The sequence below is a fragment of the Loxodonta africana genome, chromosome 8 (genome assembly GCF_030014295.1).
Source record: "Loxodonta africana isolate mLoxAfr1 chromosome 8, mLoxAfr1.hap2, whole genome shotgun sequence".
NCBI lineage: Eukaryota > Metazoa > Chordata > Mammalia > Proboscidea > Elephantidae > Loxodonta > Loxodonta africana.
Genome location: NC_087349.1, coordinates 63,657,752 through 63,670,601, shown reverse-complemented (window position 1 = coordinate 63,670,601; position 12,850 = coordinate 63,657,752). Strand labels below are relative to the sequence as shown.

Below are 12,850 nucleotides of genomic sequence, written 5' to 3'. Positions count from 1 at the left end.
CTAGTGGAGGCTGTGGTTCCTGTGCTCCATTAGGCCTTTGGACTAATTGTTTCCTTAAGGCTTTGCTTTTCTTACTCTTCTTTGCTACAGATGGAAAAAGACCAATAGTTGTATATTAATGGCTGCTAGAAGCTTTTAAGACCGTAGTCACTACTCACAAAACGAGGATATAGAACAACATTATGTTTATGGACTATGTTATGCCAATTGACCTAGATGTTCCCCAAGACTATGGCCCTAAGCCCTCAAGCCCAGTGCCTCTTTCCCTTGAGGCATTTGGTTACAGCTGGAAGTTTTCATAAGTGTGCCCCCTGTGTGTTCTACTATATACATGGATACATTTGCAGCACATACAAATGTGTTTGTAGAAATATCTTTCCCAAACCTATATATGGGTGTACTCCCATATGCCATCCTACATCTGTTCAGCTTACGTATCTACCTATGTATCCACTCATAAATTATTGTTATTACTGTTATTGCATGATTGTGTATGTAATGGTATTTACTGTTGTTGCCTTTTACTTGGAGTTATATAATTGATATACTTTTTTTTTTCCTTTTGCTACATTTTATTCTTATATCCATACATTTTTAGAATGGAAAGTAGCTTACAAAAGGGTAAGTAAGCTTTACATAATTTAAATGGTCTGTTTTGGTAAACATGACATCAAATTTTTTTTTTAAGTAACAATGACTTTTATACTTATATGAGTAAGACTTCCTTAAGCAAGATAATTTTTCTGACATTTTTTTAAACTTAATTTTTGGTGAAAATAGACACAGCAAAACCTGCTCCCATTCCAGTTTCTAGACATAATGATCAGTGACATTGGTTACATTCTTCACATTGTGTCAACATTCTTGTTATTTCTGTCCTAGTAGTTTCATTCTGACATGTTATGATTATAGAATGTCACAGATTTTAAATAAAAAAGAGGAGCCTTGCCATCATTTTTCTTATTGAACCTTTGGTGTTTATTTGCAATAATAATTGTCCCTGGTGCAATCTTCATTTAATTCCATTGCTTTTAGAGAATTGTGGTTTGATTTCCTCTTATGAAAACTGTTTTTCCATCAAAACACTATTGAATTTAGTGGTTAAGTGCTACAGCTGCTAACCAAAAGGTTAGCAGTTTGAATCCACCAGGTGCTCCTTGGAAACTCTAAGGGGCCATTCTACTATGTCCTATAGGGTCGCTATGAGTCGGAATCTACTCGAGGGCAATGGGTTTGGTTTGGACCAGGTTAATAACTCACTAAAAGTTGCTCTGGTGGGTATTTTACAAAAAAGGCTTTAAGGTAGAGACTTATCTGCCACTATTCGAGTAGGACCTACTCCAAGGAGCTAGGTTCTTTCTATTTTAGTGAGTGACCCGGCGTAAATAGGTTACCCTCTTCCTTCCCTTCTGTGAGCCTCAAATGACTTGTTTGTAATATGAGAAACTTGAACAAAGTTTTCACTGACTTGCCCTTTTTGCCCTGAATTGATTCTGGATGTGAGATGAAGAGGCTGAAATAGTTAAGGTGTCAACTATCCTCTCGCGGTCAGGTAAAAACAGATGTGTATGTTAAAGTCGGGGTCGAATACACTAAAAACAAGGTCCAAAAGGCTGGGAGCGCAGCACTCGAGACTCTGAGTCTTACTCCCTAGGACGCTCGCCCCTTTTCCCGAAGATTCCTGGGCTTGTGGAGTGGGACTGCCATACCATGCCCACGGTACGCCTCTTATGGAGGCGACGAACTACATTTCCCAGAATGCTATTCAAGAAGCCTCACGGGCACCAATAAGTGCCCGGGTGACGCCATCAGCCAGCGCGGTGTTTGGACTTCACTGGTGTCGTGGCGCTTTGGGAGAAGTTAGTGTTCTGCCGGACTTTGGTGCTGAAGACGCGGTCCGGTGATTCCTTCGCCCCTTCCTTCCTACCCTCTTCCCGCCTTTTCCTGCCCTTCTCTGGCAGGATGAGGCGTGCAGGCCTGGGTAAGAGGAGGGATAAAGTTGGAAGTTCTGGGGGCCCTAGAACCGGCCGCGATGGGCGCGGGGGCGTGGGAGGAAATCGGACCGGTCTTCTGGCACTAGCATATGGGCCAGAAAGCGAGATGTAGGCAGGGCATCTTGGGACACAGTGCCAGGTGGAAACATTTGCCCCAGATCATAGGGATTTCCTTAAGTTTAGGTCAGACCCAGTTTGGATGGTAGGTTAGAGAGAGTGCTTGAGGACTGGGGGGGGGGGGGGTATATACAGACACCAACTCGGTTGTTAAGTTTCTTTAGTCTAGTTGCAGAGCGTGATTACTGAGTTTCGCAAAGGCTGTCTGTTTTCTCTTTTTCTACTGCCCCTTAATCTTATTTTCTTCAGAAGAAACGAAGTTTGAAAAGTGAGGTGTGCATGCAAAGCACGCTAATAAGGATCATGTTAGCCTGATAACAATGAGTTACAAAGGTAAAATGTACGTGTCATTACTGTTAAAGGCCCTGGTATGTAACATCGGGGTCAAAGGTGATTTTACCCGGGGCACTTCTTGTCTGAACCTTGTTACACTCATAAGTCATTGGAGTGTGGTAAGCCTTGGCGAATTAACATTTGTTTTTGATCTTTTGGCTTATGAAGGTACACCAAGCAGCAGAAATAAGTTATGAATGTTGATTTTTAGTGGTTCTTTATATTTTATAATACACGCTATTAGAACAGCATTTTCTGGTTATAAAGCTTTCCATAAAGTGACAATACCAAAAACAGTAAGAATATAAAAAATCTGCAAAATTAGTGTGCAATATAGTGGAAAATCTATGAAGTATTTTTTCAAAAGATAATGTTGCCTTTCTCAGGCACTATATAACACAGGAAAAAGAAAAAAAAAGTTTTCTAAAAATGTGTCAGTCACTTAAATAAAAGTTGCCAGTAACTTTAAACTTGTATGTTGATTTATAAAATTTAGCATGAGACACAGTTTTTTATGTAATTTTTATGAATATTTGGATAACAGAAAGTTGGCCAGGTAAATTGAAAAGGAAAAAAAGAACTAATTATGAGCAAGATTAGTTTTGTGTGCCCAAATGTTTTTTTTTCATCAACAACAGCAACAGACATTTATTGTGTATTTGAGAGACCCTAAGTATCTTTTTTTTTCTTTTAAGTATCCTAGGTATATAGTCGCTGTGGCCCTATTTGTGCTCCCTCCCCCAAGCTTGCAGTCTACCTGGGGAATAGGACTAGGTACAAAGATAAATTATAGTGCAAGGTGGCAACTACGTATATGGTCAAATACTGTATGAAGTTCTACAGATGGTGAATGTCTCGAGGATTTCAGTGATTACTGTGTATTTTGTGGAGATTTAGGAACTTGAACTAATCCTTGAATAATGTAGGTTAGGAAAGGTGAAGTTCCAGATGAGAGCGTAAGCCAAAAAAAAAAAAAAAAAGTATAGGGCTGTTGATAATTGCTGTTGAGTTGGCACTGACAGAGGATCGGCGTGAGTCTGCACCAACTCAACACCAATTATCAGCAACCGTACATTTTTTTTTTTCTCCCACTCGTCATGCTCTCATCTGGAACTTACCGTTTTTTCTCTGTTATTCAAGATTAGTTCAAGTTCTTAAGTCTCCACAAAGTACACAGTAATCTCTGAAATCCCTGAGACATCCACCATCTGTAGAACTTAATATAGTATTTGACCACATACATAGCTACCACTTTATACTATAACTTATCTTCATCATTTGTATCCTTGAGTCCATTAGAATGTGAATGAGATGTTTAAGGGATTATAATTAAGCTAGTTTCGTTGAAATAGGGGGGATGGAACTGCACTGTGGAGATCTTCAAGTGCCAGACCAAGAAGTTTGGACTTCGTCTCAGGGCCCCTTTGGATGTATTTTGCAGTAGTGTGCCATATTACATTGCAGGAAAGGGACTAAAGAAGTGGTACTCCACCCTGACTGTATGTTAGAATCACCTAGGGAGCTTTTAAAGTGTTGCTACCTGGACCCCAACCCAAACCAAAGTAAATTAGAATGTCTAGCCATAGAGTATTTTGTTTTAATGCTCTTTCTCTGCTGGTTTTGAGCATCAGCCAGGATTGAGAACCACTGAAGCAGAGATAAAAGGTCATTGGTGATTACTTAAGTGAATTGATAAAATTTACTTTGTTACGAAAAGGGTTTTTTTTTTTTTTTCTTTTAATATACACTACTTGCTTTTTAAGGTATTACTGCATATCAATCTGGAATTTCAAACTTAGGGATAAATAATGAACCTGTAGATATTTGTGTGCAGAAGCTGCCAGATCTCACATGAATATCTAAATGATTTTGGCTCAGTTATTGATAGAAACTTCCTAAAAGGGGTAGCATTTATCTAAATTAACAAAGGCTAAGGATTACCTTTGGCACTTTCTGGCTTTTGTACAGTTTTTCAAAGCAGTAATTTACACAAAAAGTAGGGTGGTTAAGTTTGGAAAAGCAGCTCCTCATTTTATTTGATTTTCTTTATTTTAGGGGTGGATGATGGTGTGAGGAAAGATAACTCTTTAATAGGAGAAATGTGCATTTAAAGATTTCTGGGCCCTAAATAAAAGGAGAATGTCTGCTTTGAATAAATGGAACAGTATGGAAGACCTCTAAAGTTAGAATTAAGTTAGGTTAAAAGAGCAAAACAAAGAAAATAAAGCAAGTCACCATTATTTTATGAAACAAATTCTGTGGCGAAGTTACTAAATGATTAAGTACAAACAGTCTGTAATTCCTTTTGGGCAAATGCTATATATTCAAAATCTTAGTCACATAAAGCAAGTAGAAGACGTTGTCCGTTTCTTTAAGGATATTGGTTCTTACTAATGTAGAGTTCATACAAAATATCATTGATTGATGGAGAATACGTTTTTTAAAATGAGTTTTAATTACTGAATGGGGAAAAGAATTATGCCCGGTCACTCGAGTTCCAAAATTGTGTAGTAACATGTGGTGTGGAAGGCTTTCTGGCTCGGTGTGTCAGCAGTAGAGGTAATGCAACAGTACTCCTCTGTTTGGAACGCACTTGTTCAACATTTTGCTGTGATTTTTGTGGTGGAGGTTGCATAGGTGCCTCCTACATGGCGAACATAGGAGAAGCATGAAACACCGTCAGAGAAGCATATGATTCTATTGTTGAGAAAGGCATGCACAGGAAAAGTTGAATAATAGTGATTTCAGATTCTATTCATTAATTAATTCATTTACATGTATTTATTGAGTGTGTCCATATTTGAGTGTCTTGAAGAGTGTGTAGGGAGTCTTGAGGGGGATGTACACCAATGAATGAAACAGACTTCTACCCTCATAGTGCAGTCTAGGGTGTATAGTAAGTGTTATACACAGCCAGAAATGTAAGAAGTCGGAGGAGGGAGTAGTCAGCTTTGCTTTCTAGAGAAAGTGAATTTGTGCTGTGCCTTAAAAGAGCTTACTGTTCACACCTCAACCATCCTTCAGCTACCAGCTACCCAGGACTCCTGTCCTTGCACTTCTTGCTGTCACTTTACCTGCTGTTTGAGTTCACTGAGACATATTGTTTCTATATCATCCTTACCCCCACATGCTCAGTCCACTGTCAGATCTGCTTGAATCCCTGTCTAATCTTGTCCCCACAATCCACATCTTCAACCATTCGTTTTGCAAGCAATCTCAAAAAGATTGGGGGCTGTGTTGTTCTGTAGCTCCTACATTGTAAACTTCCAACTCTAGATCAGTCCAACCATCCAGCTTCTTATCTGCTAACCTAGGCTGATGAACCCTTCTGTAGAAAAGTTACGTTTCCAAGAGGATTGAAACCATTACAATGAATTCCATCCGCTAGGTTTGTCTAATTTCCCTGGTAATCCTGTGTAACCCTGTTCACCTTCCTCCAGCATTCTCCTTATTGTTTATTCCAAAGGATCACCACTTTAGCAGATTATCCTTTCTCTTCCTTTACTAAGAAAGTCGACGGCATCGATTGTTAAAAGACTGAAACGTTTTTGTGGTTAAATAAACCCTCAGCTATTCTTTCTTCCCTCAGTCCCCCAACCAATTTATTTATATATTCACTATTAAATGCTCACTCCACCTGTTGTTTGATTGCCTGATGACTATGAAGTACTATATTAGCAGGGTGGTGGTTACCGCATTCTAAATGTCATCCCTTAGAAGATAAGCTCCATAAAAGTAGCATGTAGAACAATGGATCTGGCATATAGTAGGCACTCAAATATTTGTTGAAGAATGAATGAATCCCTCTCCTACTTCTCAGCTAACAGTCCCCACAAGTTATTTTATCCCTCTTCTAGAGCTTCAACTTTTTATTTTTCTTGTTTGTTTTCCTCCCTTTGGCTCTTCCCCACTCAACTGTCCCTATATTTAGGAGAAAGAGGTGCGGGTAATGGACCTTCCTTTTGCTCAGAGTTCCCTCTCATTATATTATCCTCTTTCTCCCCCTCCTTTCACAGTCAGGCTTCTTTAATGGGTGGTTGATGTTAGCCTTTTTAGATTTTGTATTAGAATATATGCTTCCATTGAGCAGGGAATGTTTTCTGGCTATCCTTGTATAGATATCAGTGCTTATTTTAGTCTCTTGGGGGGAATCGGTAGGCAATTAATTAATGTATATTTAAATTAACAATATTCTTTGATTAAGAGAAGGTAGTGGAAAAAAATTGTTCTGATCTCTGTCTGGCTATTAATTTTTAACATGAAGTATGAATATTATAAGCATATATGGTCTGCAACGCCCTCCAGGGGTCTTTTTTGGTTCTTTTCTATCAAGGTTTCAAAAGTGCCTTCTGTTTCTGCTAAAACTACATTCCTAAATCTAAACCTTGCAGGTGAAGGAGTACCTCCTGGAAATTATGGGAACTATGGCTATGCTAATAGTGGATATAGTGCCTGTGAAGAAGAAAATGAGAGACTCACTGAAAGTCTGAGAAGCAAAGTAACTGCTATAAAATCTGTAAGTATACAACAACAACACATTTATAAACATATATGTGTACACATATATAATCTTATAAAGTACATGATTACATAGTCATCATACTAAGTAATTAATTTACCCAAATACTGTGGTTCAATAAGGTCAAAGTATACTCAAACTTTAGAATGTGATTTAAGTTGACGGTTAAAAAATGTGGCCAAAAGATACATTTGTTTTTTTTTTTTTTTTAAATACCAGCTATATTTTGTGGTTAAATCTAAAATACTGTTTATGTTGAGCGCAATAAGGTCTAAAACAGAGCTGTCTAACTTCCACCTGCAAGCAGTGCTCCTCCTGACATTTCTTCTTTCAGTTCTCCTAAACTACAAACCTGAGTCTTTTGTGTTTCTACCTTTGTACCTCAACTCACCGTCTTGTGATTCATTCTTTGCAATATTTGTCTTTATTCTGCTTTTCTATTTCTACTGTTATTCCCTGACTTTCTTAAGTCGGCTGTTGGGAGAGCCCCTTAACCTATCTGTTCCTAGTTGTTTGCATATTTGGAAATGAGCTACATACAGTCACAACAGTAATCTTTTTAGAGTATCATTTAAATTGCATTACTCTACTCCCAAAAGTCTTCAGTGTTCTCTCATGATCTAATAAAGTTCACACTCTGGAGTTTGACCTGACAGTTTCTTCAGAGGTTGGCCTCAGCTCTTCAGACCTTATCTCCCGTGCTTTCGGAACGTGTATGTCATTCTCTCAGATAAATTGGAGTACTCTGTGTGCCCTACGCGCCTGTATCACTTTCCTACCCATATATTTGACCATACCCTTAGCGATAAGCATCCTCTCCTTGCTTACATGGGGTGAAATCTTGCCCATCCTAAAAGGCCTGGCTTCATTGCACCTCCTTCCTCCTTTAAGCTTTATCTGAAAACCATGTCTAAAAATCACTTTTTCCATTATGAACATAAGCCCATTTGTATCATTGCCATGGCACTTATTGCATAGGAATTATTTATATTTAAAAGAAATTTACCAGATTGTAGAGTTTTCTATTGTACTCATTTTTATATTCTACACTAGCATAAATTTCTTATCAGTGTTACTGATTTAGTAAATATGTATTGAATAAAAGAATTACGAAAAGATTGTTTTAACAGTTTTTTTGATTGCTTCTACATTATGTTAAACGTGGCATAGCCTTAATAGGGCATTCAGTAGAAGCTCACACTGTCAAAACTTAATTGATGTTTCACTGTAGCCTTTGGAAAATAGAGTTGTATTCAACCAAAAGACTATTACATTCTGAAACAGTGTTGTTTCCACAGTTGTATTAAATCATAAGGAGATGATCCATGACCTAAGCAATACTGGATAATGTTGATACTTCAGAAAGCATAACATTTGAAGAAACTTAAGGTTTAAATGCTTTATTCTTTTTTTTTTTAATTCAAACGTTGACAATTTAGGCTTCTTGTCAGAAGAAAGATGTGACCTCCTCAAAATTTCTTTGCTTGTCTTGAATGACAGTGTGAAGTCCTTGGATGATATGTGCTATCTAGCTGTATAGTTACTTTATTTTATTTGAATTGTTAAGTTTCTGGAAAAGCTCATACTCTGGTTTGTAGAATTATACTATGATTTTGTGTCAATATTATCCTGTATGCTTTCTATACAAATTAAGTTTAAAAGTAGCCTCTGAGAACATTTGCAGTTATTTGCCAAAATTTTCAATAGTCAATTGTACTTATTCAAGTATCTTAGAAGTGAAACCTTGGGTGAATCTGTCATGTGAAGTATTAGATTGGTTTTGTTTTGAATAACATAGCTTCAGCCTATGGATAACACTAACTTGTAAATTTTTAGAAAATTTATTACCATGTTTTAAAGAAGAAAGTATCACCTTTGAAATCTAAGGAAACAATCAATTTAGGCATATATGATAAAGTAATATCACATTTCATTAGGAAAATAGTAAATACTTTTCCCTGGGGGTTTGAATTGCTCATATGGATGCATTTATATCTTTCAAAATGTAAAAGGAAAAATACAGAGAAATGCTTTTGCATGAACAAAATAACTAAAGAGAGAAAAGAGTATTCAAGGATATGAGAACCAGGATAAGAGAACCAGAGGAAAGTATATATATGCCAAAATTGAAAGACTGAATTAAATATTAAGATAAAATCAGAATAAAGAGCAGAGAGATGTCCACAGCTAGGAAGGAATAGATATTCTAAATTTATTTGCCTTTAAAGTCAGTGGAAAATGTATCAGAAGAAGAGAGTACATTTTATTTTTCTAGAATATCAGTTTCATTTGTGAAGATGCATATGCTTAGAATGGCATTATTTTTGCTTTGTAACATTTAAATGCCTTTATATCAGTAACAAGGTATATTCTTTTCTCTTTATAGCTTTCCATAGAAATAGGCCATGAAGTTAAAAATCAAAATAAATTATTAGCTGAAATGGTAAGTGTGTTTTGATTTTAACTTTAAGAAATTTGAGGCAATAGTCTCAGATTTAGTCTCTTAATCAGGAACAGTATCATTTTAACTTTTATCCATTTTGAAATAGATCTGAAGTTCATAGCTGGTCATTAAAAGCTTCGTTGATATCACATAAAACTATTCCAGTATTTTTTCTAGTAGAAATACTGGAATGCTTCTGAAAATAAACTACTAAATTGAGAATTTTGTACTCTGTCTTACTGGGCTCAAATATTTATGGCCACCCTAATTAGAATTAGAGAAAAATGATGTTGAAAGGATATCTAGAGATAGTATGTCCTGGATTCCCATCCATTTATATCTAATCAGTGTGGAATAACCATAAGGTTTATTTTTGCCATATTTTTGCATTTTTCACCTTTCCCAAAATATATAGGTGGGAGGATGAGGAGGAAGCCAATATGTCTTTAGTCTTGGGTTGAGAAACACTGTTGAGGACTCAGGTCAAATGATTATTTTGCATGTTCTTAGAGAGTTCAATAGATAAAAGACTTGTAGTAACTTATTGATCAAATAATCAGATGTATTTCAACCAAATGTATTTTACTTACTGTAAACTCGTGTACTTTTTTTGCTTGATCTCCTAAAAATCACTTCTGAACAAATCCCTCACAGATTTGAACATAATCACACCCCTGATCCTTCATCTTTCCTTGTTAGAGCCACATTCCGTTCTTTTATGTTGATTTTGATGTCAAACTTCTTAGGACCATCTCTAGTTTCTCCATGTGCCTTTAAAATTGTACTGTTCAAAAAGGTACTGCTCCCCATCCCCCCCCTGCCAAAAACAATATTGTGTATTAGAATCACCTGGGGAACTTATTGAAAATATTTATGCCTGGGCCATTCTAGCTATACTGGCTCAGAATTTCAGGGAAAGGGAAATAGGCATATGTATTTTGAGAAAAAAAAAAAAGCATCCTGGGTGATTTTGATACATAACTCTGATGAAGAACCATCCATCCAAAGCACATGAGCTACACAGAGCCTGAGCTAAGCAAGGCTGCTATTCTGCTGGGGCTTTTACTCAAGATCTCTTTTATCCATACCTAGCCTGTCATTTTAAGGACTCTTCCAGCTGTATTTTAATCTGACAGATTTGCCCCGTTCATATTTATGGTCCTTACCACATGTTGCACCACCTCTACATGAAGTTCTCCAGCTTTTAGCAGATACTACAGTACTTAAGGGTTTTTGTTTACAGTACTTAAAGAGCCCTGGTGGCACAGTGGTTAAGAACTTGGCTGCTAACCGAAAGGTCAGCAGTTGGAATTCACCATCTGCTCCTTGGAAACCCTGTGGGGCAGTTCTACTCTGTCCTATAGGTAGCTATGAGTCAGAATCGCCTCAACAGCAATAGGTTTGGTTTTTTGTTTTTAATAGTTCTTAAAAGTCAGCTATTTAAACAGAAGTATTTTAAAAGTAAAGGTACATTAAACTGCTAACCGTATTAAATTTTGGATGAAATATTAGAAAGCAACCAACCGTTTGACATTGTAGAGCCAAGCCAGAATAAAAAGCAAGGAAAAGCCTGTATGATAGTGGAAAAACTACTTTATTATTGATGTTTTTTAATCCACATAATTGGAATAAGACCTACATGGTTTGGGTTTTTTAATTACTCTGTGCAGCTGAAAAAAACATTATGAGATAATGGAAGACTTATTATTCATTGAGAGAATTGCTGTATTTTGCATGGAATAGTCAGGCTGATTTGATTACTCAAAGTTATAAACAAGCTCCTGAATGGATTAAACACCAAAATTGTCATTAAAAGTACCTCAGTAACAGAGTGTATTCAATTATTTGAACATCCCGAGAGTCTTCGAGCATATGTGTGTAGAATATTAGAATCTAAGTGTTATATTTTACTTTCCCCTTGTAGGATTCAGAGTTTGATTCTACAACTGGATTTCTAGGTAAAACTATGGGGAAACTGAAGATTTTATCCAGAGGGAGCCAAACTAAGCTGCTGTGCTATATGATGCTGTTTTCACTCTTTGTCTTTTTTGTCATTTATTGGATTATTAAACTCAGGTGATAGACGTAAGTGTGAGTTTGGAATTTGTTCCAACTTAATGGCTTAATGGAGTAGCGCTTTGGTAAAAATCAGCATCAAGACATTTCAAATTTTCAAATATTACGACTTTTCCCATGGACGGTTACTGAGTTCAGGGTTCCCCACTTGTTTCATAAATCACATTAGATAATACAGTGTTCTTTGAATACCATTTCTTAATGACTCATTTTTGCCCCTATTTTCAGGGGTGTCGAGATGGCCTGTAGCTGGTTTGACCCTAATAGTTTTTTTTCTATTCTTTGTCTAACTGTCACATTAAATAGCAATGTAATATTATGTTGTTACCATAAATGTAGGCTTGGGTTCCATGTACAGAATATAGTGGGACAGTAACAGAATGTCTGGAGAACCTGATGCTGAGCTCCGAAGATGGTGAACAAATTGGTGATAGCGTGGTCAATATATTTCCCTGAAGTATCACCAGCTGTGATGGTGTACTCCCCTTTCCTCCTTTATTTAGTTAAAATTGTAGGTGGATGTCTTCTTACCTACAACCCTTATTATAATTTTGATGATGTAGCTCCACTTCCCTTATTGCCCAAGGAGCTCATTCTTTAATAAAGCTTGTTATTGTGGCATTATTTCTAGTAAGACTCAATACAAATGTGTCCCAGTATAGGTATTGTTTTATATTAACTTTATAAATTCCAGTGACTTGATTTATAATAGTTTTATGACTTTAGCTATTAGGTGGCCTATTTGGTTATCATTTGCAACAAAATAATGTGAAGCTAAGCAATTGCTAATCTCTGAATGGAAATAAAGTATTCAGAATAATTAATTGTTTCTGCTTTATTATATGCTCAAAATATGTAGTGAAAATACCCAGGCACAGATCTTGGAGTTAAGAGCATTGTTGCTTTAAGCCACTGTATTTGTTTATGGAAAACAAAACACACAGGTGGTTTGTGGAGTAGAAAGAAATGTTAAAATATTGCTAGATACTCTGTATTGCTACTATTTTGGAAGTTATCCATTTATAAGCTCCAAAAATAAAATTTTTAATGAAATAGATTGATGGACTAGGTTGCTTCTTTTATTTAAGTCTCTTACTCTTTCTGATAAAATTAAGCATACTTTTTAAAAATATTGTAATATCTTTTATAATCTCTGGAGGGAAAAAAACCTCCAAAATCTTTCCCTAATAAGAGTGCTGGATTTTGACTCTAAGCAAACTCCTCATTTCATTATATGTTTTTATTCAGTGGTATGGTAGTGAACTGACTCTGGAGGGAAAAAACTCAGATTTGTAGCATCTTCTGATTAATGTGGTTTAAATACTCCCACCGTTGTGGATTTCCAGCTACCAGTATGACATCATTGAA

The 12,850-nt window shown here is 36.4% G+C and overlaps 1 protein-coding gene across 1 annotated transcript; it reads left to right on the top strand.

Annotated features, from left to right (window-relative positions):
* The first annotated feature begins 1,805 nt into the window (after positions 1 to 1,805).
* BET1 (Bet1 golgi vesicular membrane trafficking protein) lies at positions 1,806 to 12,539 on the top strand. The gene is made up of 4 exons (XM_010587259.3): positions 1,806 to 1,981; positions 6,836 to 6,960; positions 9,350 to 9,406; positions 11,331 to 12,539. Exons 1-4 carry the CDS (start codon positions 1,963 to 1,965, stop codon positions 11,484 to 11,486), a joined length of 357 nt encoding a protein of 118 aa, XP_010585561.1. The 5' UTR covers positions 1,806 to 1,962; the 3' UTR covers positions 11,487 to 12,539.
* Positions 12,540 to 12,850: the final 311 nt, after the last annotated feature.

Bases quoted from the DNA above. Each gene is read 5' to 3' on its own strand.
- BET1 (XM_010587259.3), top strand. The intron at 6,961-9,349 runs GTAAGTATACAA...TTCTCTTTATAG, and splicing joins AAGTAACTGCTATAAAATCT to CTTTCCATAGAAATAGGCCA. The intron at 9,407-11,330 runs GTAAGTGTGTTT...TTCCCCTTGTAG, and splicing joins ATAAATTATTAGCTGAAATG to GATTCAGAGTTTGATTCTAC.